The sequence below is a fragment of the Coturnix japonica genome, chromosome 23 (genome assembly GCF_054131305.1).
Source record: "Coturnix japonica strain WE chromosome 23, WE-NBRP24, whole genome shotgun sequence".
Classification (NCBI taxonomy): Eukaryota; Metazoa; Chordata; class Aves; order Galliformes; family Phasianidae; genus Coturnix; species Coturnix japonica.
The window spans coordinates 3995551-4022522 of NC_140685.1; the positions used below are offsets into that span (position 1 = coordinate 3995551).

Consider the following 26972-nt stretch of genomic DNA (forward strand, 5'->3'; position numbering starts at 1 on the left):
GTGACTTACAAGGCAATGTAAGAATGAATTTGGTCTCTTGGATTTTGGTATGTTTACTTATTTATGTTTTAATTTTTGTAATGCTGCCCCATTATCTCAGATGAAAGCCATCTCCAGTCAACTGTTCCCACATCCTCTGTCCCCACATTGCTCTGTCTCTGATGCTTTCACTTGCATAGATGGTCTCTAGGACAGCTGCCTTGTCTCACAGCTCTGTTGGAGCAATCACAACAAAACTGAGTGGGAGCTATGAACTGCAAGATCCAAAGTAAAGCAGTGACCTTCTCAACAAGAGGAAATCTGATCCGCTCAGACAACAACCATGGAGGTTTCCACTTTCCCAAGAAGGATCAGGGCTGGTTGCTGATTCCTCCTCCTTCCTGGAGCAAGTTATGTTGATTGGGGCAAAGAAAGAGCCTTTTGGATATCTAAGCCCCTGGGCTCTTCCCCCAGCTAAGGATCCCTCCAGCAACACTGCTCCTCCCAAGAGGAGCCCTGGGGAAGGAGGAGCAAATCCTTATGTCCCCTCTGCAGCTGTCCCAGAGATGTAAGGACAAGATATTTCAGGTGAAGGCTGTAGCAAGCAGAGGGATGTTCTGACAGAGTCACTTTTGGCCATGCTCCTTGTGGAGGAGTTTCTAGATGAGTGCATTTCCTGCTGCTGTTGCTTTGATGATGAAATGATCTGTGGAGACAGCCATTGCATCGCTACTTAGTCAGCATCCAACTAAGTCATGGCACTGGCATTCGAATGAGATAGCACGTAAGCAGGAGCACCAGTCACCCAAAGGTACTGCTGTCACCCAAATAGTACTGCTGTAAAAGTAAGTGCTTGTGCTAGTAGGATGATAAAAGCATCACAAAACGGTGACTAAAGGCCTCTGTAAGACTTTGGGATTTTTAGCTGTTTTAGTTGCTGTGTTGGTTAAGGATCATGATGGTTGTAGGAACACGTGAAATTTATTAATGTGATATTAAATGTGCTCTTCTTGGATAGGAAAGATAAAGATATTTATATTCAATATACATCAAATGCTATCACTGAAATGCTTCTTCATCAGTACAGCCACTTCTTGGTGTTGTGTTGAGGGACATGGTCTAGTGAGAACTGTTGGTGATAGGTGGATGGTTGGACTGGATGATCTTGCAGGTCTTTTCCAACCTCAGTGATTCTTTTAAAGCCTCAGCCTTGGTCCAGAGGAGCCCCTTAGAAATTCTCCTGCCCAAAACTGCTGCCTATCCCAAACCAGACAGATGGGCAGAGCAGTTGTCACCCACAGTCACCTTTTTAGCCTCTGTGATTTTGATTTGTGCAGCTCTGGGCAGGCTGTCACCTTCACTCATGTCTTTCATGACATTTATGTCCCTGCTGGGCTTCTGCTGGAATTGCCAGTTGCTTTGAGCCTGTTTACAGCCATGAAAGCTTTCAGGGCCGGTTTGGGCTTGGCCATGCTGTGTGCAGGGACCTGGCTGAAGGAAGGAGGTGCTCTGTGGATGGATCAGATAGGGGAAACCTGATGGAATAAGGCTTTCCCCTGCGATTTGGGCACAGCTAAGCTGCTGCTATTCTACCCACATCTACTGTTGTCATGGCTGTTTGTTTGTTTTTTTGCTTGCAAAGGACCAAAGCAATGATTTTATTTTGGAAGTGATTCAATAAAGGCTAGTTTTAAAAATCTCTTATCGAGGTAGCAATTATCTCATTTCTTGCAGAAGATGAATGTTTATGAAGTTGCAAGGCAGTGATTTGGATCTCTTGTGACTTCCGTGCTGATTTGTGTTTTTTTCCCCTCATGTTTCAGCTCAATACAGTAATGCTGCATGACGGAACTGCACGCACATGGGCCTCCCCTGTGTCTCAGCGTGGTGTGGGGCTAATGCTGCATTTCCTATCCGTGTCTCTTCCAGAACTGCCAGATGTGATCCCTGCTCACGGCGTAAGGTTTGGTTGGTTTTTCTCATTTTATTTCTCTTTCTGTTTTATTTGTGACATTGGGAGCAAACAGTAGTTGGATGTCTGGTTTCTGAAGGGGTGTGGGGTGCAGCTTTTGTTGCTTCCAGAGCAAGGAAACGAAGGCTGCTACTTCTGCTTGGCAGTGGGAGGAGGGATGGTGACGCAAATGATGCATATACTGAATGGAGCCATTGTGCTGAAGGACATACAAAAGGAAAATACAGAAAGATATAATGAAATTTCTAAATCAAATAGAACATAACCACATAGATGGTTTCCAGGCTGATTTCTCCTGGCTTCCTCTGCCTGTGTGACCCTGCCTACCTTTCTGTACTGTTTGCAGAACAGGATGCATCCCCATGTTGCTTTTCCCCTTCTCTTGTGGAGGAATTGGGGCTGTACTGGGGGCTGAGGGATGGGCTGGGGTCAGCTTTCCCCTTTTTCTGCTCCAGGCACTGAGGTCAGTGTGCTGTGAGCTTCTGTTAGCAGTAGCTCTGGGTCCTGGTGAGCAGCGTTGGTCTCTGCTGATGTGTGTTGGCAGGTCCCTCCTTGTAGCACCCATCTTGGTATAGAACAGCATCTTCATTCACTGCCACTCATGTGCAGGACCTCTCCTGTAGCCATGAAGGCTGCTCCTCAGTCAGCTTGCCAGGAATTTGTTTGGACTTTGAGGTCCTGCAGTTGAGATTGGGCTGCGTGGATCTCCCCATTCCTTTGTGGTTCTGAGCAGTCACGGCTCATGCTCCTGCACAGGGCCTGCGGTGTGCTATGGGGCTCTTCCCGTAACACTCCTTCATCTGCACACACTGCTCAGAAGGCATTTGTGGTGGCTGCCCTTGTGAGTTTAGAAGGCAAAATGAGTCTGTCGAAATGCAGCGTCCTGGGAGCTGAGTTTCTTCTGGCACTCTGAACAGAGGCAGTGTTGTTGAGGGCTTCCCTGCCTGTAGCAGGACCACCTTCCTGCCCTGTGCCCACCCACACTTTGGTGCTGTTCAGAGATGCTGCATTGCTGTGTCCTGATGAATGAGCAGCGTAAGAGAAGAGAGATGGAGTTGGAGTTACTCCTGAAATTGGAAGCACAAGTCAATTCTGCTGTGAGCTTGGTGAAGTTACAGAGCTCTCTTGTCAGCCCCATTAAAAGAAACAAGGTTTTGTATGGAAAGTTAATCGCGTTCTCTGAAATAGGCAGGTTTGGGAGCACACAAAGCCTTCCTAAGGCATGAAAATTGCCCTGCTCCTGTTGTTTCAAAGCCCTTGTCTGAGAAGATGTGTAATTTCAGGAAGCACAGAGCTAATTACTTTCATTCACATTACTGTAATGTTTTCAGGAACAAAAATTTAAACTGGTTTTCAAGATTAATGTTATTACTCTAAAAAAATGCATGAAGTTAGAGAAGTTTTCAACCCCAGACTGGCCTCAGGCTGGCTTTCACTAAGTACCCTGCCTGGTGGTCTTCCCCTAGAGCCCAGCACCAGGAGTCCTCTCATAATAGGATGCAGATACATTTTGGCTGCCCCATGGGGAGGGCTGGAACAGGAGGGGATGAAGGCTCCATGTGGCAAACCATAGAGATATCTGTGCTGCTTCTCCAGATGCTGGGTTGTGAACTGCTGTCCTGAGTGCAGTCTGCGGGGCCATCATTTAACAACCTGAGCGCACAGCAGAGGTCAGGAATAACTGCAGTCAATGAGCACATTCTTCAGGATAGTGCTGGAGAGGGAGTGCAGAGGTTGCATTAAATGCTGAGGGGGGCTGCCAAGGTCAGGAACGCTGCCTGAAGGCCCAGTCCTGGCCAGCAGATCTGACTCTGGGTGAGCTGGATCTGCTCCCCATGTGTGCTGGGATGGGTCTCTGCCAGCACAGAGCCCATGAACATTGTTCCTGAGGCAGCCCTGCTGGTTGGTTTGATGTTACATCCCTGCTCTCAGGCTGTGGGTTTAGCACAGTGTGGGTCTACCAGTGACTGCCAAAAGTTCAGTTTTCTGCAGGGAGTGGGGTTAGCGAGAAGAAAGCCTCAAGTTTTAGACCAAACCAGCAAGTACAGAATCTCATTCAACCTATCTCAGGAGATCTTTATGTATTGAAGCCACTGGGAAGACCTTTAGAAAGCATGCAAGGCAACAAAGCAAACATGGAAATAATAGCTCTTTCTCCCCAGTGTATCTACCACTCAAAAGGGATGATCTGGTTCAGAGCATGGCCCCTCCGACTGGGGAGGTGCAGAGCAAATCCAAACTGCTTGCAGCAGAGCTGCTCATGTTTCCACTGAGGGCTGACTTTGATTTCAGCTCCTGTTTTCCCTGGAAAGCAAACAGTCTTGTTTCTCTTGGATATAATAGGTTTAAGGAATGCCAGAAGGTTTCTCATTTCACGGTTGTCTGGCTTCTAGGCGTGTGAGCAGCAGTGCTGCTCAGAGGCTGTTCTGCTGCAGCTGAGGACTGGAGCCCATCACACTGGCTGAGCTCTGGAAGCATTTCTGGCTCTGCTATGGGGCAGCAGAGCCTGTGACCCTCATCCCCTCTTCATGTTGGTCACCACAGTCCTGCTTGTTATATTCAAGAGGTGATGCTTAGCACCTGTCTGTTGCCAAAGCAGCACAGTCTGAGGGGAGACTGCAGCGTGTTGCTTTCACAGGAATTTTGTACACCTTGTTCTGACTGAAATGGATGCAGTCTGAGCATTCAGCACCTACTGGCTTTAGAATTAAAGGGTGATTTTTGTCTACCTTGGATGCAACTTGTATAGGCATGTAAGACTTGTGGTTCATAGCGTTTTTTGTATTGCAGTATCACATCAGGTCCCTGGAGCAAATGTCAACCTGACAAACATCAGGTCGAGAAGCAACCATTGCTTCTAACACAAGCTCTCAAAGTTCAGCATCCCCAGTGTGATGCAACCTTCTGTGCAGGCTTTTAGTTACCGTGTAATGATCAGCCCAGAAGATTCCATCAGACCAATTAAAAACATGCTTTCCACTGACGGACCCTTCAGTGAAAAGCCCTTTTGGCCCCACAGGCTGAGAATGTGCCCCAATAAGGTGGGAAGAAGCTTCCAGCTTTTTCGCCCACGCTCCTCTCCCATTTCAGGACCATCTATAAAATAACTGCTAAGCGATAGGAAATCACCTGCAATGAAAGAACAGTTACAGATAACAATTCTTTATTGGCATTACCTCATTATTTTGAAGATGTTTTGTTAATGATTTTATGCACTTAATTATTTTTTAACTCCAACAGTCGGTAATTGTGTTTAGTCAAGCTGCACTTATCTTTATTACTGACAACACTGTCTTCCCTTCCCTGGGCTGAGGCCCTAAGCTGTATGGGCTGTGGCTTTTCTGTCTCCAGCATTGCTCCTGTAGTAATATTTGTTTCAGAAACCAGCCTGACAGTGGGGATTTGATGCCCCTTTTCTGTGCAGGTACCTCAATGATGTTGTGATCAGCTGCTTTTAGCTTGGCATTTCTGAGAATCATTGACTTCAGCAGATGAGCTCCTTCCTGAGGCACCTTGTATTTTAGGGAACCAAGTATTGCTTATGAAGGCACAGCACGAACTGTGCCCAGCAACACATGTACACTCCCACACTGCCCACCAGCATGTTATAAAATCATAGAATGGTTTGAGTTGGAAGGGACCTCAAGGATCACAAAGCTTCAAACCCTCTGCAAAAGGCAGGGCCACCAACCTCCATATCTAATACTAGACCAGGCTGCCCAGGGCCCCATCCAACCTGGCCTTGAACACCTCCAGGGATGGGGCATCCACGACCTCTCTGGACCTAACTCTAGTCTTATTTGCTGTTACATTTCTACTCTTCTGCTGTAGAAGTGCTGGGGAAACAATGGAGCTTTGGGCTGCAATGGGACACCAAAATTGGTTTGTGGTTGCAGGAATTGGTTAGGCTCCTCTCTCTGAATGCAACAGAGGCTTCTGTTAGGTGCCTGTTGGTGGCCACCTGATTGCATGGCAGGCTGTGGCAGTGGTTGACTGCAATGTGCTCCATCTCTGGAGTCATAAAATTCAACCACAGATCTGTCTCTTTATTTTGAGTGCTCCCAAGAAATGCATCATTTGCAGCTTTCAGCCTCTGAGCACTGTAAGAAGGAAGGGAAGTGAGGAAAGAGTGTCCTTGCAGAGTATAGTTTCCTTTATGGCTGATACAGGAAGTCTGAAAGTTATTTATTTTCTGTTTGTTCATTTTCCTTCCAAAAGGAATGTCTAATTCAGTTTATTTCCTGAAGACTGTAGGGCACCTGGGAAGCTCATCCTATTTGGGATCATGAAGATGGAATCAGCTGCACACAGTAAATACTGCTTGTTTCCTTCCCCCTAGGCTTCTAAGAATCATTTTTGAGCTCTTGGTTCCTGCTGTCACTCTGCTCTCCTGCCAGAAATTAGCTTTTGGAGCAATCTTGACTGAGGAGACCTTAAGTTTTGATCCTCGTTGTAAATGAAAGCAAAACGTATCAGAAGGATGGGGCATTACTCTTCCTTTTTGGTTTTTGTGCTTTTTTTTTTTTTTTTTTCCTTTGCTTTATTCTGTTGTTTTTCTGTTCTTTGTTTCTGTTTTGTAAACCAGGAAATTTAGATAAAATTGCACTTAAATATGGCTGGTTTCGTCCACATGCCTTGCTATGAGTGTTCTATCCTACCTGCCTAATAGGAGCCAAGATCGGCACCTTGACACTAATTCATAGCATCATGCGAGTCGGAAGGATCTCTTTAAGGGCTGTCAGGTGCCAGCCCTGCATTGAGCAGGGACACCCACAGCTCCATCAGTGCTCACAGCCCATCCCCTGACCTTGGCTGTCTGCAGGGATGGGGCACCATCCTCCTAATTATAGGCAACCTGTGCCACTGCCTCACCATCCATGGTGTGAAACCTTCTTCTTTATATCCAGCCTATCTCCCCTCTGCATCTACGTGCAGTCAGGGATTACCTGTAGGTTTGGTGTTCCCAGAACTGTTGTGCTTTCCCAGAGAGTGCTGGCAGACTAACACCAAGGAACTGGTGTAACTGGTGTCAGTGGGAATCTGTGTGCAAGCAGTGACATGGATGTTGTGTAGGACATGGAATGGCATGCCCTGAGCTGCTGACATTGCCACATCTAACAAGCCCCAGGGAAGGAGAATTTGAGATTAGGTAAATTAGAATTTGACTGGAATCTGTGCTCTGGAGATGTGCCCTGGCTGTTGGGTTTTCTTGGCACAGACGAAGAGCACTGTGGGCTCCTTTGTACAGGAGACCAAACTGATCCAAATCAGAGCATCAGAGGCCAAGCAGTGTTTAGTGCTCGTGTTCTAAGTGTCCCCGTGTTGCAGTGGGTGTATTTACTCATTCAGATCCACAGGAACGGAGCCACAGTGAAACACTGCTGGGTGAAATGGGAAGCATTAGATTTCATTGCTAGTATAAGGAGTGCCTGTTCTCCCCAGGCCTCCTGGCCGTGCCCCTACCTGCTCCAGGGCGGCTGTTACCTCGGGCGGTTCTGGGGTCCCCTCAGTCCCCCCATGCTGGCACAGTCCCGGCAGGTCCCCAGCCCTGGGGGGATCACGCTGTCCGCGCTGCCGCTCCTGTGCAAAGCAGGATGGCCATCCAGTGGCTGATGCTGGGACTGCCCAGGAGCTTCTTAACCCCGACCTGCTCCAGAAGGCGTGAGATGCTCAGTCTTACCTGCGGTCAGCAGCGCGCTCAATGGAAATGTGGCGCAGCACCCGCGTTGCAAAATTGCAGTGAGAAAGCTTTGTTGGATCGTGCATGCTTTGGGACAGAATAAGCCTTGATGGACTATTTTTCTACTGTATTTTTTTTAACGTTGAAAATATATTGTCTGAATAGTTGGCCTTCCTATCTGGAAATGGGTGGGTGCCACATGGACTGCTGCTTCTGCTTGGGTTAGGGCTGGTTCCTCATTCAGCAGTAAGAGGATATTGCTCTTTCCTGATGCTTTTGTTTTCTTCCAAACAAGTTGTAGGGACTCCTGAATGCCAAGGAAATAACTTCTGCTTAAGCTTTTGTTGGTGTGTTTTCTGAGTGATGAGCACAACTTGGTTATGTGCCAGGCTTTTACACTGTCTTAACAATGGTACATAGGGAAGGCTGTAAACTTAGAGGGGAAATTTGGGTTAGATCTTGGAAGCAAATTGCTTATTCAGAGAATGGTGAAGCTCTGGCAGTGCTGCCCAGAGAAGTGAGGATGCCCCATCCTTGGACGTGCCCAAGCCCATGAATGGGCTCTGGGCAGCTGGATTTTATGACCCTTTTTAGAAAGGGGGAAAGAGATTAGTGCCTTGTAAGTGTATTTCTTCAAGTATGTAGGAGTGAGCTTTTGGGCAGTGGTTTTTGAGATGGCATGTTAATGTTCCAACATTCAAAATTCCCCCAGAACTAAGAAGGAAAGTGAAAATCTGAGGCTGAGTGCCTTCAATTTATTGCCCTTCATACACTATGGTCAGAGAACCTCCGATAGCAAAGTCTTTCTGCACTTGGAAAGAAACTGGGTGAAGTTGGGCAGAGAGGCTCTCCCAGCAGTACCCAACCCCTGGGATCTCAGCACCATCACCCCAGGGTGTGTGATGGTTCCCCATCTGTATCCTGGTGTTTCTGTCCATACCTTCCCTGGCTTCTTCCCCAGCTCCAGGCACTCTCAACTCAAGTGCTACATGGCTTTTGCTAGTTCCCTCTGTGCTGTAAGAGATGACAGCACAGTGAGGTCCCAGGGCAGCACAGGTTTGGTTACTGGGGTACAGCTTGGGTAGGGAATGCAGCTGTGTGCTGGTGCTGCCCATTGTGTCTTGTGGTCTGGCTGTGTAAACACTGCAGACAGCCACACATCTGATGGAGCCCCATGGAAGGAGTGGCGTCTTCTTCACATTCATTACACCTTTAGATTCTGACTGGCTCTCAGGATGATGAACACTGAGACAGAGGCCTCAGTGCTTGGGCTGGAGGTGCTTCCAATTGAGAAAGTCTTTGGAACATCGCAGTCTGTTTTCTCGCTAACCTCATGTGCTGCAGATTTCTTCACGCTCTGCAAAAGGGTGTGCAGTGGATATGGAGATGGCTGTGAGACAGCAGAGTACCCAGGTGTGGGGCTGCAGGGGAAGCACGTACCCTTCTGGGTGATGAAGCTGAAGGTGATTAGGGCTCTGGAGGCCCTGGCTCTATTCCTGATGGACTCTTTTAGTTGTCAGTGTTTTGCTGTCATTTTGTGATATGAATTTCAATAATTTCTGGGTTTGAACCAACTGCACGTTGCATTAAATGAACGCTGTATTATAGCTTGGATGTTTCTAATTATTCTCATGTACTGAGGTACTGAGTAGCATAGTTATTTGTGTGTGATTTTGTGTGGAAAATCCAAATACGGTGCCTTTTGGCTAACCTTGTTACTTCTCATTTCTCAAAAGCTTTGGGCTGTTTGGATTCATTCCTGCTGATTCCATCTTTCTGTCCAGTTTTTTTTGGTGCTTGTTTCCCCAGTGCGCTCCTCCAATCAATGAAAGGAAATGAGATTCAAACCATAACTCTGGTTAAAAAGTAATTAGGTTTTTGTTGGAGATAAAGAACATTTGTCTTGGTGCCTGCTCTACTGACTTGGGCTGAATCCCAACATCTAGTTTATATTATATGTGACTATCAGCCTTGTGAGTAAGTGTATCATTGTATATCAGTAAGTGCTTATCAGGTGGCAGTCTGAAGACTTCCTGGGCTGGAGGGTACATTGGAGCCATAGTGTTTGAGCTCCCATTGGCCTTCTTCTCCATAAATAAGATGTGTACACATTGAATTTTAGTTGGTTCTCTACATCCATCCTCATACTTTCTGATGTTCTGTTCCACTTTGTTCTACCTGCAGTTATATTTTTGGCATACATGTCATAATCTCAACGTCTATCTTGAATGGCTAATAGTGAATTGAGAGCTGACAGCTGTGCCAAGGGATGGTCGGACACTGCGTCAATAGCCCGTGCTGCCACCCTTCTGTTCCCTTTTAGCAGAACTCTTCTGATCATGGCTTCACACAAGTGCATTTGGATAACAGATCTCTTTCATTATAATAAACGAAAAGCTGGAGGCAGTAGCGGCTGCTTGAGATCTGTGCCTGTTCCTAAAGCAGGAAGGAAAAATGAAAGTCTACATTTTTGTTTCATCCCTTCTTGGAAGCGATCTTGGAGAATGCTGAGGAGTTCCCCCTGAAGTTGCTCATTTGCAATAGTTTTCTCTGAAACTCCAGTCTTTTCCATGTAGAGCGATTGGCAAGACTGACTAAAAATAGTACCAAGAATGATAGTAACAAGTAAAACACAGGATGAGTGAGCATCCTGAGAGATCTGACCCATAGATTGCCAGCATTTAGCTGTGCTTTGTGGGAGAGAAACATAGATGGGAACAGATGGAAAGGCTTCAGAAAGTGAGTTGGTAGCAGATGAAGTGCGAGTCTTCAGAGGGCTGCAGTTATGTCGAATGGAGGCAGGGGAAAAAAATCAGTTCTCTTAGCAAGAGATTTTGATATGAAAAGGTCAACTGAGAACAACAGAAATCCATTTGGATAAGTGGATCAAAACCATCTCCTTCTTGACAAGGAAGGGAAGCTGTGCACAAATGAGGAAGCCCAAAGGCCGTTTACAGGTTCAGGGCAAAGGGGTCCTGCAGAAGCTCCCCTGCTCAACAACAGCTCCTAACTGCATCCACCTGTTCATCTGTTTGGATACCAGGAAGGCATCCATCAGAAGGGGGACTTGGTGTCCCTCATTGGGAGAATGGCAGCAGTAGGATGGGTGCTTGGGGGTGCTTCAGCTGTGAGGTTTTGCCTGGAGGGAGTCCTTGAGAGAAGCATGGTGTGATTCACCTGATGTTTACTGTGAGGTGGGATGAAGCTCGTCTTGCTGTGAGAACTGTCGGGTGCAGGTTTTACATTTCTGCTCAGCCTGAAGTAGTTTGTGCTCTCAAGTTCTCATGCTCTGATGGATCATATCAATAAAAATGCTGTTTAAGTAGTTCCTCTGCTTAAAAAACCTTGACGCTCCATTTGTCTAAATATGACCAACTCTCCATACAAAACATCTGTAATGCATCTTCTGCAATCCTTCAGCCTGATTTAATTAGCTGCAATCCAATAACAAAGAATGAAATTCCCCTTTAATGAGTAAAACACATTCCTTTTTAACTGCAGAGAATAGTTTCATCTATGTCAGACATCAAATTAAACTCTTCCAATGTTTAGATGTTTCCTTTCATAGTGGGAAAGTTGAACTCGGAGGTGGTTGCCCTTTGTGGTGGGTATGTTGTCATTGGCTCCTCTGTGCACTGACACTCAGGTGCCTCATCTATCAAATAATACTACTATCAAATAATAGTAAGGATAATGCATGTTTCAGGATACCTGTCCCTAATTAACCAGAGGAAGTTCATTGGGGAAATGATCTGTAGGGATTTTTCTCTGCCTCTGAGTACAGAACCCTCTTGATAGCAGCTAGCTTGCACAATCTGTCAGCTAGCAAAAGTGCTTCATTCACTGCTTCCTTCCTTAGAAACAATTTCCTCAGCTTCTTGGCAGTGAGAAATAGAAAGCAGAGTAGCTTCCCTACCATCTGTGCAAGAATCTTGTATGTTGATGTAAAGATTAACCTCCCTTGGAACTAAATATCACTTCCGATGTTCTCCAATTAGTCTTGTCTCAGAGGCACAGGTGGCCGTGCAGTTACCTCATCACCTGCCTTGTGTTTGTGTTTATATTCTCATGTCTCCCAGCATTGTTTGAATAAACAACCGTGGTAATTCAGACTGGGAAGCGATTTGCTGATTGCCATGGAATTGGAGTTGGAAGGGATTACTCCGATGTGACCTCAGATCAAAACGTCCTTTGTTTAAGAAAAATCTCCATACTCCCATCTTTTCAAGCCATGATCTTGCTTGAGATGTAGTTGTTAGAGCAGATCACCTGGAGCGTGTGGTCATGCAGCTTGTATGGCACTTGTATCAGCAATAGCCCAGCCAGCAGAGCAGGAGGTGATCGCCCATCTATGTTCAGCTCCAGTAAGGGCTGCACCTCAAGTGTTGTGCTCAATGTTGGGCCCCTCACTACAGGAAAGACACTGAGGTTGTGGAGTGTGTGCAGAGAAGGGCCATAGATCTGTGCATGGTCTGGAGCACAAGTATTATGGGCAATGGCTGAGGGGATGGTATGGCTCAGTCTGAAGAGGAGGCTCAGGGGAGACCTTATTGCTCTCTACAGCTCCCTAAATGGAGGCTGTGGGGGGGGAGGGAGTTGACCACTGCTCCCAGGTGACAGTGATAGGATGAGGGGTGATGGATGAGGGCTGATGGCAGTTGACAGAGGAGATTGAGGTCGGGTATTAAGAAAAAAATTATTCTCCTGAAGTGTGATCAGGCAGTGACACAGGCTGCCCAGTGAGGTGGTCAATTTGGTGATCTTAGAGGTCTGTTCTCATCTTTATGATTTTATTTTAGGTGCTGCTACCAGAAAAGCTGCCTCAGTGTTTTGTTTTGTTTTTTTTTTGAGTGTTTTTTTTTACTACAAGGGCAATCTTCTGCTAGATATCTCATTTTGTAGCCTGATGGTATGGAAATCTGCTCTGACGTTTTGGAAACAACGTTGACAGTTACATAGCCATAACAAGGTCCTTTTGCACTGTAAGCTCAACTGAATCTAAAGCTGGAAGGGAGAACCCAGTAACCAGTTTGGTCTCGGTGGGAGGGAAGGGGGTGAGTGGGGCACAGAGCACAGCATGGAGAGAAACCTGGGGAAAAGAGAATTTCTTCTTTGATTTTTCTGCCTGACCTAGAATGATGAATCTGAGCTTCAATGAGCCTTCTTGCTAGGTGACTGTTGGAGAGAATGTGATGCTTGGGCAGTGTGGAGTGGATGGCTCCTATCTCCTCAGGGTTCTTAGTACCTTGAATGAAGTGGTGGCAGTGTCTTAGAGAAGCATGGGGACTTTTTATGTCACTGGGCTGTGGTGCAACACAGGAGATCAGAGAAGTAATAATATTTCTGTCTTTTGTTCCAGGGCTGTAATAACTTTCTCTGATAATTACATCCTTATCACACAAATGCTTTTCTTATAAATGGCCAGATTAGTGGCAATGGTTAGATATGGTATAACTTTTGTAACTCTTGCTACGACCGTTGTATGACTCATATTTCACAGTTCCAGATGGTTTATGTTGGCAACGATTGGGAGGAAATGCTGAACCCAGGGATATCTGGAGAGATTTCTCAGGGCAAGTAAGATACTGGGAAGCAACAGCCCTTCTAAATCTCCACTAATTCCCCCCAAAGTGGCCATACTGCTACTAGTGAGCCTTCATTGCTGGCCAGAGTTGGTGAAGCATGTAAAGAAAGATTCAGAAGTTGATCTGTTGAGCTTCTGGCCTGCCTGAGGTGATGGCTTTGGCTTGTGAGCTGTTGTCCAGGCGGCTCCAAGAAGAGGTCTGTAGTGCTGGGGTTGGGGCAGAATCACAGAGACAAGAGGCAGAAATCTGTGTGTGGTTTTGGGGTTGTTTCCTTGGTTTTGCTCCCTGAGAATCACTCCCTGCAATCTGTCTCCATCTCTGCAAGAACAAAAACCAAGACCAGGCTGCTCACATACCTGGGTTCTCCCATGCAAAGCAGCACATTGTGTCCAGCAGTAGAGAAGTTGTAGAGCAGGTAGAGCAACATGTGCACCTAAGCCTCACCTAGAAAGTTTTCAAGGTGATAATAAGTGAAGGAGGGTGGGCCCTGTTGCACACATTCCTCAGTGGTAATTATTTTAAGTTAATTTTAGTAAAAATTGGCCTGTGCAAGCAGACAGGACTGTCGCTTTTGGATGCTTGTGTATGAGTCCTAGCACGCTTGGTGTGAAAACAGATATTCCACCCAGTGTTATTGCTGCAGTCCTGACATGTGACTGTAAGAATAAACTACATTGCTCACACATGCTCCTCTAAACAGCAGCAGTTGTTTTACAGTCTGCAAAACAAGCTGAAGGCTGATCATTTATGAGTGATCCCTGCTAAAAAATACCGAAAGCAGCCTTCCAGAAAGAGTGCCCTTTTCCTAGAATACAGATGACAATTAGCCTTTTATGTGCCTTTCCAATTGTGAACCAGGTAATAGAAGCGGGGACAAAGTGCAAGCTCTGGCTTGAGCTAAGGAAATGACTTACTCTTGCCATAAGATACAGCCAAGTTGAGAGCAATGCCTTATGGCTCTGTGGAGCTACGTGGGCAGAAAAGGGAAAGAAATGAGGTCAGTTCTTCCTCAGTCGTCTTGCTGTTGTGGCCTTGTAGTGCACAGGTCAGGAATTAAAATGGATACTAACAGTTTGTTTTGCTTAGTTTCCTTCCTCCTCACCCAATGCCTGAAAAAGCAAGCTCTAAGGTAAAGAAAGAGACATTATGGCATAACAGTCAATGGACAAGGGAAGAGCCACTAATGTCATCTGTCTGGAACTCGATAAAGCTTTTGCTATGGTCTCCCATAAAACCTTCTCTAAATTAGAAATATCTGGATTTGATGGGTGAGCCATTTGATGGTTGGGAAACTGGTTGTGAAATCATTGCCAGAGAGCAGAGGTCTCAATGTCTGCATGGAGACCAGTGACAAATGCTGTCCCTCTGGTGTCCATACTGGGACTGGTTCTCTTTGACACAACTGATGATGATATCAGATGTGGGATCTGGTGCCCCCAGTTCAACAAAGCCAAGCACAAGGTTTGACACCTGGGTCATAGCAACCCCCACTATCAAAGCTGGATGGAAAAGGTTGTGCTCAAAAAGCCAACCATGTGGTTTCTCCAAAAGCAACATGGCCAGCAGGTCAGGTCCTGCCCCTCTGCTCTGCACTGAGACATCACCTGGAGCACCGCTGCTTGTTGGCAATGGGGGAAGTCTTGTCACTCATCCAACAGGTTGGTTGTCTGCAAGTTGCATGGGCTTGGAGGACAAAACCACATAAGGAACTTAAAAACTGTGCCTTAAATTGAAATTGTTGCATATGCTAGACTGATGGCGGTACGGATGTTATATGTACATGAGGTTTTGCAAGTGGTGTAGCAAACACACAGCACATTGTGACTGTCTTTCCAAAAGATCTTGAGCCAATAACATCAGATGAGGTTTGGCAGCCCACAAGCAGACATTAAATTCTAAAGTATATTTCTTGTTAAGTAAAAGGAAGTGAATTTCCTCAATAAGGACAGACGTAAGTGCACTTTTTCTGTTTTTCAGGTACTGAAGTTGTGATGAAAGGATGCAATGAAAGCTCCGTCTGTAGGGGAGCTGAGTGTCAGGAAGGGCATTATGAGAATAAACTTCTCAGAATAGTTCTGGGATACTGAAGTTCTTTGTCTGTTCCTGAAATCATAGTATAGGAAGCATATATTTCCCCCACATTTCTGTTCCACGCTTGAATTAGGTAATACAAGGGTTTTGTACTTCCTTTCTGTAAAAAAATGAATTGAGGCAAAAGAGACATAAATTCATGAGTCAAGTTCTCAGAAAGTTGCTATCTTTTACAGTGGCACTTGAACAGCCGCTGTGTCGAACTTAACTTTGGGTGAAGAGTTTGCTCCTACCACAACCTCCCCACTCTGTTCTCTTCTGCTGAGGTACAGAAAATCCCAGCAGGAGGGTTTGCTGCTCTGTTCCTTGGCTGTTGTTTGCTCCCTCGTGTTATCTGCTTTTGTTCTGTGCTTGTTCACCTGTGACCAGAATCAGTAGGTGACATAGCAGAGAAAGGGGCAGAGGTGGAATTCTGGAGTCTTCTCCCAGTGGAGGTGCCATGTACTGCACTGTGTGAGGCTGGGGCCATGGTGGCAATGGCAGCAGCTTGGACTCACCCCAACTCTGAGTCAGATGAAGGTTGCCCTGAAACTTGTTTTTGTTTCAAAGTTCACCTGGCTCAGGACTCAGTTTTCCAATGAACTGATTGAGTTGATAGCTGTTCTGCTAGGTCTGCTTTTCTTCCACAAAGGTAAATTATGTCTCAATAAGGCCCAGGTTGTCTCAGGTGCAAAGTGTGATGGGTTGGCTTGGAGCTAAGCAGCTCCAACCTGCCAACAGCAGCCCATGAGTGTTAGAAACACTTCATTGGAGATCTGAGGGAGCTCTGCCCATCCCTCATGTGTGCACACCCAGGCTCACCTCAAGTATCTGTGCACGGTTCTGGAGCATCTCTGCTATGGCTGTGCTCAGACCAGGGACTGGGCAGAGGAGGTGTGCAGCCCTGTGCCAAAGGGGCAAGGAGTGCCTTGTGTCGTCTGTCTGTCTGTCCTGGCAGCTGTAGGAGCATTAGGACATGGAGCACTTTCTATGAAATGTCTGTGACAGAAAGCACTTCTAAGAAAGTGAGAAATAAGAGACATGACAGTTCTCTTGTGTATTCTGAAATTGGGAAGGGCAGAGAAGTCACGATTTGTTTGTTCATTGTGAAAATAAACATAGAAACACAATCCAAACCATTTCCTCTTGTTGTTCAATCCATCCATGGGGGTGTCTCAGCAAAGGCACAAGAGGGACTGACTCTTCATGCAGCTGCCTGCTCCAGTCTCAAACCTTTGGGATCAGATTTTTCACTGTAGGATGCAGATTTGGCTGTCTCCTGGTTGTCCCTTGGCTTGGAGGTGGGGCCACACAGTTTTGAGGCCCTGAGAGAGGTTGTTTACCCTGCAGTATTCTGCAGTTAGTTCATCTCAGCCATCTACACTGACACAGCTGTGCGTTTGGCTCTCAGTTCTTCACTCGGCTCTATTGGTTCTCCTTCTGTACTGTCCATTCTGCCCTTTTTCCTTGGTGTTACATTGAGCTGACTTTTGCTGGGTTCTTGAGGCAAAATTTGATTTGCCAGAGCTAAGATCCCAGCTTCCAGGATAAATCATGTGCCAGCAGGTGGATATCTTGTGTGTGTGCTCATCAGCACTGGCACATAAACCTGGCTGCTAGGCAAGAAAGACTGAACACGTGGAACCATTGGGTACAACTGGTGTTATGTGTTTTTCTTTGAGAAAAGTGTCAGTAGGAAGAGAATGGAGAGTCTTAGCCTGGAGAAAATGAAATAAGAAATAAAGTGATGCAGGGCTTGGACTCAATCCTTATGGGTCTCTTTGAACCCAGGCTATCCTGTGACTGATGCCTGGGAGCAGTTCCATGCTCGCTCATTATCACTTGCTTACAGGGTGATGCTTCCTTTTTTTCATTGCTGAAGATGACAAAAGCTGCAAGTGAAGGAAAGTCTGTTGTTTTTATCTTCCAGCAGACTATGAACTCGTAATAGTAGGAAATGACTATTTGATCAAAGACAGTGGTTTTCTGGGTAGATAGTAATTCCTCACATGATTTCTCTGGTCACTACAAGTCCCTGTGTGCTGCCTGGAAAATCAATCAGATTTGTTCATACTGCTGTTTTTCTGGCTTCCTTTCATTTGCTGTGTGTTTGAACAGGAAGGTGCCGGTGCAAAGGGGTGCATTAGCTCAGCGCAACCAGAAGAACTAATGCTGTCATTCCGATTTGCTTGTCTCATTTCTAACTTGTAAAGTGCTATTTTGTTGATTTATTCTTTAAATGTATAGAAATCTGTTGGTTTACATCTAGTTCTCAAAATTTCAGTGTTACTATAGAGAAAGCTGCTTCTTTTGTCTTTACTGGGATGATGTGATTTAAAGGTGGTGTATAGACACCCATCCAGCACAAATATATCATGATCTTCCTACTTTTGTTCCTTAAAAAAAGCCTTTTTCCTTATGTCCCATGCAAATCTGCCCTCTTATAGTTTGAAACCACTTCCCATTGTCCTATCACACAGACCATGCTAAAGAGTCTGTCCCTCTCCCTTGAGACATGGAAAGGCTGCAAAATGGAGGATATTGTCATATTTCTGCTTATTCCTTGTTGGAAGCACTGCTGTGGCAGAGGCACTGTGGACCCAATGTCATTCCACCTTTCCAGTACACAGCAGGTTGATTCACTGGACTTACTCAAAAGTAAGTGTTTGTCGTGTCAGAACTAGAGAGGCTTTGTGGAAACACAGTGCAGTCTGTGCAGACAGAAGATGGGACATTGGGTAGAGACTTAAATCTGTCATGAGAAATCAACTAAAGTGGTTCAGATGAAAGGAAGTCTGGAACAATCTGGGTAAGATAATTATCCTGATATTTAAGAGCAGGTCATGCTCTCCCAAGAGCAATGAGCCTTGTTTTACCTGAGTTGCAATGAGTCTGGGAGTTAGGGAGGTCTCTGATGGACAGAGGGCTGTGCAGACTCACTTCCCTCCCTTTGCTCCCAGCAGTGCAGCTGCAGTACTGGGCAGTGTGACAGCCAAGAGCCTTTCAGCCCTGACCCTGTCAAGGATGCACTGCTCTGTGCACTGAGCCAGCCTCAGGGCCAGACTTGTGCAGGGGTCACACCTTGCAGGCAGATTTTTGGCAGCGATGTGCCCCGCTGCAGGGATTTTCCTGTGCTTTCTATCTCATGAACATGCCCAGCTGGCATCACTCCCAGGCACTGTGTCCCACTTCCTTCAAGACCGAAAGCGAAATCGAGTTGCTTTTAAAAGCAGGGAAAGCCAGCAGCATGCCTCTGTCTGTCCGTATTGATTGGTGTCTTCCACAGGGCTCTGGATGTGGAACTGCATGTCCTGAGCACACAGACACTGCTCAGGCTCATAAAGGCTTCCTGGGACTCACACATCCTTCAAGGTACTTACGCGGTGCTTTTCTGTAAGGTCCTGCCCTACAGCTGCTCTTTTTCCTTACAAACTGTTGGTTTTCTTTTCTTAAGGAGGCATTACGGAACAGGCACTAAAAGCATCTGTGTTGGGGGGGGGGGGAGCAATGGATGTGGTTTGTGTGTTCGATGTGCATGATTCAGTGCATGCAGCTTCAGTGACAGCACTGTTCCTATCACTGCAAAAGCAAAACAGCTTCATGAATTAATGCAAATCTGTGTGAGTGACTGCAGGAGTTACAGAATAAATCTACCGCAGTATTTCCGTCTTCTGAGGACTCCACGTAGTTTTCCCACATGCAGATAACTGCTATTTCTTGTCCTCATTACTTCTTAGTAATTTGTGGTTTTTTTTTCCTAATACCTCTTTTCCAAAATCACCATCCTGTTGTTTATATGGATAAAAGTCATTTGATGGGTGGGTTCTGCAATAGGCACCTTTGCAACTCACCCTCTTTTCAGCGAGAAGCAGCCATGCATGCTGCTCCCTCTGCTCCCCGAAAGGGACCTATGGGGATCCTGGTGGCTTTGGCTACTAAACAAACAGAGAACCAAAACAGAAAGCATCAGGCAGTAAAGATATTGTGTTTTAAGTTACAGAAATGAAAGCAAGGAAAGAGCTCATTCTTCCCACCCCATTGTGCCTCAAGCAGTAGAAATTCTCAGTTGTGTTTCCTAGTGGTTAATTATGAATGAGTTTTATAAGAGGGATTCTATAGGAGTATCCCCATTGCTTGCTGGAGCTCAGCAGGACAGACTGAGCTTGCAGACTGGCAATGGCTTTTTTGCCTCCTCCTTTGATTTTCACTTGTTTTCAATGTATTGCAAAGCTTTGTTGAGTGACATTCAGCAGGTCAACCAGTGAAGCTGGTACTTATAGCAATACTGCAGTTCTTTCACATAAAGTTCACTCCTCTTCCAGGAAAGAGCTTCAAGTTGAAAGAAAAAGTATACAGCATCTTGGGAAGTCCTGTTTCTGCTGTAGTTTCTTTGCTTCTTTCACCTCTATTGTTTTCTGCAGACTGTTGGAAACTTAAATCCTCTCTCATGGGACAGCAGGAGAGCACTAAAGTTCTTTCTGTAATTTACAGTAATACATAAATCTTTTCTGTATAGCATTACATCACCAGAACAGTTGGACCTGGCTGCGTGACTATATACTGAAGGTTCATTGAGCCATAAAACCTTGATCTGTGTGTCCATGTGAGAGAGTGAGGAGGGGCAAGGACACAGTGTTTATTGCTGGAGGAGAGTGTGATGATGTGCTGTGTTCAAATGGAGGGGAGCAGCCCTGCTGTATGGAGAACACCCATAGCATTGTAAACATTGTATTCCAGTATCTCTTTCTGAAACAAAGCCAGAATGCCCCGTTAGGGCTCTACTCACAGCTGATATTCAGCTCTTGAGGCTAAAACTGGTACTGTTGAGCTGATCTGCATTTAGAGTTTGGCATTGCTTTGCTACAGCTCTGCAGCCAACTTCAGCAGTTCTGAAACTGAGAATTTGTGCTGTCTTGAAAATGAAGGGAAAAAAAAATGATGAAAAATGTTTTCTGTCCCAAACAAATGTTTAATTTTAGATTTGAGCTTTTTATTGCTGACGGAAGTTTAAAATTGATAGCAGGAAGCGGCCAAGAGAACCACAGATTCAGAGAGCTGCCAAAAGGGATACCAGGGGGAGGAGGCAGGGAGAGCTCTGTGTTTGAGAAACAAAGGAAGGAGGAGGAGAAGGAAGGAGTTGTGCTGAAGGAAAGAGAACAGGAGATGTGCTGCGAGCAGCACAGGAGGAAAGGAGGAAGTTGGAGGCTACAATCCCTGCAGATGGTGCATGCATGGATCAGTGCTGCAATGCAAGGAGGAATTGGTCCTTTGTGTTGTACTGAGTGGGACTGTGTGGTCAGGTGGGGCTGTGATGTCTGCTGGCAGCTGCAGGGGCTGAGATGTCTCCTGCCCCATCTGCTCCTGGGGTCAGAGTGGCACTCTGCAGCTCTCATCCAGTTGCAGGGTGAGGGAGATGAGCAGTTATTAATTCCTGCTAATAAACTAACGCATAATTTGGAAGTTCACCCATGGCAGTTCCCAGTTGGTGACCTACTAAGAAAATTATCTTAATGAAAGCATTTAATTAAATGCTCTGAAGGTCAGAACGGTCAATGCTTGCCACTGCCCCACTAGTGAGAAAACCAAGGTGAGTTCTCCAGGGGAATTACTCCTTTCTCCTTTGGAAAGTGAAAGTTGTGTCTTGTCTAAATCCACTTTCAGTGTCATTGGAATGAACCAGGATGCTTTTCCCACTCTTTATTAAGAAATACTACAGGTTTTATTTGCTTGAATTTTAATTTGGAGAACCAGATGGGAAATGTCTGTTCAAATTAGAAATAAAAGCGATGTAACAGGGCAGGAGGGTTGGGAGGGATTTATCCTCTTCTGCAATAGGACTCAGTGGCTTCTGCTGCTGCAGGGATCCAGGGGTGGAAAGGAGCATCAGCTCAGTGTTCCTTGCAGGGTGCAGTAACAGCTGAGCAGCACAAGTGTTCCTCTGCCTGAACTCCAGCTTTCTCAGCATGAAGCTCCCCAGCCCTTGTTCTGGAGGTTGTTTTCTTTTTGATAGGGAAAGATAAGAGATGTAACAGCTGCTATTTGATGCCCACACAGAGAGATAACCTGGGACTGGGTCGGGTGACCCTGCTGTGATCACGGAGGACCACCAGCACCCAGCAGCATGATGGGCTCTGCCTGTATCCCATGGCTGTGCCTCCTGCTGCTGGCCCTGCCCACCCCGCATGCAGGTGAGTCTCTTTGTTGGGCTCGTTGCCCTTCACTGTGCTGTAGTAGCTAGTAGTTATAAACATGCAAACTGCTGTTAGAAAGCTCAGTTATGTCCAGCTGAAACCATGGAACAACTAAGATAAGTAATGAAGAAGTGGGAGGTGGTTCACTGTTGTAATTGTTTCCCTTGGTAAGAATGACTCTTTGAATCCATCTGAAGTCCGATGAGATCAGTCCTTTCTTAAAGGACTGGCTCTTTACTGAGAGAGCCTGAAGGAGTCAAACTCCTCTGCCAGCTCTCAGTGCACAGCACACTCCAGCACTTGCTGTGCTGCTTGTCTGTGTAAGTGCTGCCTCTATGGGAATGCCACACTCAGTCTGTGGCCCTGAGTGTGGGGCACCACATCCAGATGGAGTCTGCCAGCTCAGCTGTCAACATAGTCTTGGGACAATGATATCTGCTGGAGACATGGAGATACCTGGCCACGGGTTTGTGGAAGCAAAGAAAACAAGGGGTGAATCATATGAGCCTGTCTGAGCAGAGGACCCCATAGCTCAAAGGGAGAGATGTCTCTCAACTCATTTCCCAGGCAAACAGCTTCCTAGTTCAAGCCCTGATGGCAGCAGGAGGGGGTAGTATCCTATTTCTACTCCAAAACTTATTTGGGGGAATGGATCCAGTGCCTAATTAAAATTTCCCATTTGCAGACAGTGTGTTCTAATCCACAAGTGGGTTTGTCCACCAGAACTCAGCTCCCATTCTCTAACACTAAGAGTCTGGGAGGAAACTGGTAGGAATTGTTTCTTTTTTCTTTGCTTTCTCCTGTAGGTGCTGCTGTGCCCGGAGCTAACCATGCTGAGGGGGCAGGTGGCTCTGCTGACGCAACCAATGTGACAGTCTACTACTGTAAAGATTGTGGGAGAGAAAAATGCCCGCCATCCAATTACTCAGACTTCAAAATAATTGGCGGAACAGATAACGAGACATTTTCAAATGAAACAATTCAGCTGGTGATCAGCAAAACACACATTACTATGTGTTTTCATCTGTATCATGATGGAGCTTATGCCATTGTCTGGGAGAAGGACAGTGGAATAGGAGAACCGTGTAGCATCCTGAAGTTTGGAGGTAAACTCAGCTGCAAGTCTTTGTGGTACACCAAGAATCCCTGGTTTTGGCTTATAAACCTTGCTTAAAGATCTTAGAAATGATCCATATTTATAATTAACAATTTTACCTTTTGGCTTCCCTTGAAGATAGGGGACACAGCATTACAGAGGAGGGGAAAATCTGCTGCAAAACACAGACAGATCATGCAAACCCTCAGGATGACCTGACGTGCTACATTGAAGCAACAGATAAGAAAAATACAAACCCAACAGATGACATCATTGCTTATGGGGATCTAGGTCAGTCTTTCCATCATGTTTGTCTGCCTTACGTTTTGAGACAGTTTCTCTCAGAAAGCTTGCTGTGGCCGGAATTGAAATAGCTGTTCCAGGCATGTATATGCTTAAGTTCGTATCTACTGAGGTCTTTGGAATCCTGATCAAACTTCATGTTCTTAGTGGCCTTTGAACTCATCACTGACGTAGCTGAACATCTTGTCCTTATCAAATCCCTCTATCTGAAATACTAATTCAGAACCATGCTGCTTTGAAAAATGTTTTTCCAGCATTTGCCTTCTACATCTGTTTTTTAGCAAAACAGCAACTACCCAAACAAGTAAAACTGGCTAACAGTAAAATCACTGGGACACTTCACAAAGCTATTCCTCAAGTTCTCAGGATATGAGCTCTGGTACCTATTGTGCTCGGTTATTTTGTATGATAGACATATCTGTCCTGGTGGGAAGTCAAGAGTTCGTTCTGAATGCTGATAGTCATTCTTTTGTTACAACTATCTCTGTTAAGGTATCCAGATCCATGGGCTATTTGTTCTCTCCTTCATCAGTCCCGTTTTCCATACCAGCCCTTGTGGGCTGCATTACAGGAGAACTAGCCCCAGCTTATGAAGCAGTCTCCTATCCTGGCACACTTGTTGGATTAATTTTCTTCTGCTCTGCAGGTGATCACCAGTATTCAGTTGGTGAAAACAACCAAACTGGCCTCGCTGCCATGTTCCTGATACTTGGGCTTTGTGCAGGAGGAGCAATAGTGCTGTCCATACACTGTTACAAGAGGAGGAAAGGGAGGCATCAAGGTATGGTCTGACAAAACAACATGTTCCTGTGGGTAACAGGCCTTCCCAGCCAGCCCTGGGAGTGGAGAAGGAAGCATAGAGAAGGAAGCATACAGGGTTTTATTTCTGGACCTCATTTTCAAAATAATTGTTTATGAAGTTGCCAAATGATGTTCATCGTGAAGGGGATGCTTGGCCAGCCAGTGGCATGAAAATAGGTAGTAAAAGGGGAAAAACAACTGCAGGACTGTTAGTTTTAATTCTTCTAAGTACATCTTTGCTAATGCTGGGATTTAATTACAGCTGTTTTCCTAGGATGTACCACGTGTTCGTGACAATTCCTCCAGGTAAGCAGTGGCTTTTTTTGCTTTAATAACAGTAACTGTTGAGATCCCATTGCTGCAATGGGAGGAGGGTGCTCAGTGAAGGATGAGGTGTGTTCACTAGGACCACATTCAGTGAATGCCTGTTTTCTCACTGCATCAAAGCAGTGTCAGTAGATTTTAATCCCATAGCTCTGACCCTATGCCCTGATGTGACTCTGCAGTGGTATTAAAACTCACGTGTCGATCATTTGCACAGTTCTACACAGACGTATTTACCCTGGACCTACCTTGGCTCCAGTGTTTACAGGAGCCTATGTACTGCCAGAAGCTGACATGGCTCCTTTCAGTTATTCAGCTGCCCCATCCTACTTTAGAACCAAATGCTCCTGTTGGCTTTGCCATGCTAGTTCACTGTTCCTTTCCAGAGTCTAAGAATTGAATTTCAAATCTAATTTGTTTAAGGTTAACTTGGTTAGAAGGTATTTATAGCCTAAGCATTGTATCTTGTGCTCCCTTTCTAGTGAATGGGGAGACACAGCTGTCTTGAAGGCCATTTGTCTTTCCTGTGAAGGCGCCTGTTTCTCTCTGGTGACTACAAGGGAAGCCAGTGATAACAAGCTGAGACTAATGAGTATCTGCAGGTAGATAAAACACAAGTTGATCTGGGAAAAAAATTTATGTACACAAGTGCTAGCAAAACTCAGTAGGATAGTGCAATGGTAGTGTCGCTGTAGTTATGATTAAGACATGGAGATAATCATACTGCTGGGCTATGCAAAAGATATACATCTAGTGGCTCTCTTGAGGTTCTGCCCTCTGGTGTTATAATTCACTTGTGATTCTCACTGAAATCAACCTATGCCTTTGGCCTCATAGATATTTTTCCTTCAATTCTCACCTGCTAGATTAATCAAACAAGTTTGTGAAAGTAAAAACCTCATAGTTATTTGAAACACCATCTACAAAAGAGAAAATGCCAGCCGCGTGCCCCTCAGCAATGAAGCACAGCCACCAACTGAAGAAACACTTTTAGACAACGTTCACAAATGTGCCTTCACTGCTCCCAGACATTTCTTGAGGACTGAGATTGCCCAACATGTTCAGCTCCAGGCCTCCACCAGCAATGCCAGAAGGTTCTTGGAGCTCATGTCCTCCCCTGGTGCTTGGCTGGGGGCCGCCATCATCACAAGGATGAGCAGCTGGCTCAGCAGCACAAGCTTAGACCAGCTGACTCCTCTCAATGGATGATCTGACAGATTCAACCTCGCAAACCAAAGTCCTTTAGAGAACTGCATCTGTGCTCAGGAGAAGTGTGTGTTGAACCCCTGCAACAAAGGTTCTCTATATGTTTTCCGTGTCATAATGCAATTACATGGTTGTGGTTCATCATCCTTTAGCTCCCAATTAGTCTCTGTGCTTGTGTCGGAAGGCATTTAGTGAGGTGACTGATTTGTTTTGGGAGAGGGGCCTGATCTTCAAAGCAGATGTCTGAAACCGAAATTGAAAAGTTAATCATGAATGACAACAAGAGATATGTTAAACATTAACTTCAGAAGTACAGATAAGTGTCTGCCTTTCTACTTCACCCTTGTTAGAGGCAAGACACAACCCCAGCCTTAGCAGTGGGGGATTTATGCTCCTACTGACCTGAAGTAATCGTAACTCAGCTCTCTAATATGGTCTTCTAATGCATACATACAACTTTGTGTTCTTACGTGTGGTGTTCAAATTCATGGTTAATATTGTGAGGGGTTTTTTTTGGAGGTTCTCTTTTCTTTGTATAGCCTCAGGTTCTGAGTTCTTTGGGAAAGGGACAAGATATTTGAGCAATTCCATTGTATAAACGTGAGGGTTTCAGACAATAATGAGCAGATTTCATTCCTAATCTTTAACACCAGTTGGAGCCAGAGAGCTGGTTAAGTTTTTAGAACCAAGGTTACCAGGATGATTCTGCCCAGCTGTTCAGCTGACAGTCACAGGATGCAGTCATAAGCTGGTCTTCGTGGCTCACCCAGACACCCTCCTTTCCATTTCTTCTGCCTTTCTGCTGACTGTTATGCAGCTGTGATGTTGAGAGGTGTCAATACCAGCTGTTCTGCTTTGTGGCTCCTGGGCTGTGTTTTCCTGGTAACACTAATGTTTTGAGGGGAAAATTACTTTAATGCTCATTGCTCTAATTCTCTTTTTATGCTCTTTGCTTGGAGCAGATGATTTATGCTGCTTTATGAGAGGTTTTACAAGTAAATATGTACGTGCAAATACACAGTTCTTAAATAAAGATTGATTGAAAGCACCGGGCAGTATGACTCAGTAAATGGCATAATTTTACAGCTGTAATTTTGTTTGCATGAGTTTTATGTTGTTATACTCCTAAAATTGTTAAGGTTGGGGAAGACCTCTAGATCATCCAGTCCAACCATTCACCTGCCACCAATATTGCCCACTAAACCGTGTCCCTCAGTGCCACATCTCCATGGCTCTTTAGCACCTCCAGGCACAGTGACTCCACCTCCTCACTGGGCAGCCTGTGCCAATGCCTGACTTCTAGGGAAGAAGCTTGCTGAACCTCCTGTGGTTAAATACTCATGACAGCACAGTATCAGCTTAAAAGCTGGCTATGCACTGGTTGTTGATCATGCTGTCTTTTGGCTTGTTCATCTCTTTGCGTTCCCACATAAATTTGGGTTTCTTCATGATAATTGATGAAAATTTCTCGGCTTTTGAGCATTCAAGAATTCTTTGGGAACACATTTGTTCCCTGTCCATTCACAGAGACAACTGTGCTGCAAGAAGAGCTGTTCCTCATTATCAGGAAGAGAGCAAGAGCAAGCTGTGTCTGAGATGTCCTTTTGCTGATGGTTAGCAGCTACAGAATGTCGTCAGTGGGAAGCCAGATCCACATGAAAAGGACACAGCATAGAAGTGTAGAATACCCTCAGATGGTAGAGGCTCACAAGGATCATCAAGTGCAACCCGGGCTACCATCCAAAATTTAAACCCTGTGTCTGAG

General features: G+C 45.5%; 1 protein-coding gene across 7 annotated transcripts; it reads left to right on the plus strand.

The window, feature by feature from the left end:
- The first annotated feature begins 1802 nt into the window (after positions 1-1802).
- On the plus strand, positions 1803-26255 carry LOC107322240 (uncharacterized). Of its 7 annotated transcripts, XM_085522475.1 has the most exons (8): positions 1924-1942; positions 18573-18658; positions 21341-21474; positions 22284-22583; positions 22712-22864; positions 23523-23657; positions 23940-23983; positions 24484-26255. In XM_085522475.1, the coding sequence occupies exons 3-7, from the start codon at positions 21408-21410 to the stop codon at positions 23969-23971; spliced, it is 687 nt and encodes a 228-aa protein (XP_085378601.1). In that variant the 5' UTR covers positions 1924-1942; positions 18573-18658; positions 21341-21407; the 3' UTR covers positions 23972-23983; positions 24484-26255. The 7 variants fall into 7 exon arrangements, with proteins under 7 accessions (XP_085378606.1, XP_085378602.1, XP_085378603.1 ...); XM_085522480.1 differs by lacking the exon at positions 18573-18658 and having other exon boundaries at positions 1803-1947; positions 23952-23983; positions 24868-26255; XM_085522476.1 differs by lacking the exon at positions 18573-18658 and having other exon boundaries at positions 1805-1942.
- Positions 26256-26972: the final 717 nt, after the last annotated feature.

Coding starts and splice junctions, on each gene's coding strand:
- LOC107322240 (XM_085522476.1), top strand. CDS start 21,408: ATGATGGGCTCTGCCTGTATCCCATGGCTGTGCCTCCTGCTGCTGGCC. Junction 22,584..22,711: donor TAGCATCCTGAAGTTTGGAG/GTAAACTCAGCT, acceptor CTTCCCTTGAAG/ATAGGGGACACAGCATTACA. Junction 22,865..23,522: donor CATTGCTTATGGGGATCTAG/GTCAGTCTTTCC, acceptor TCTGCTCTGCAG/GTGATCACCAGTATTCAGTT.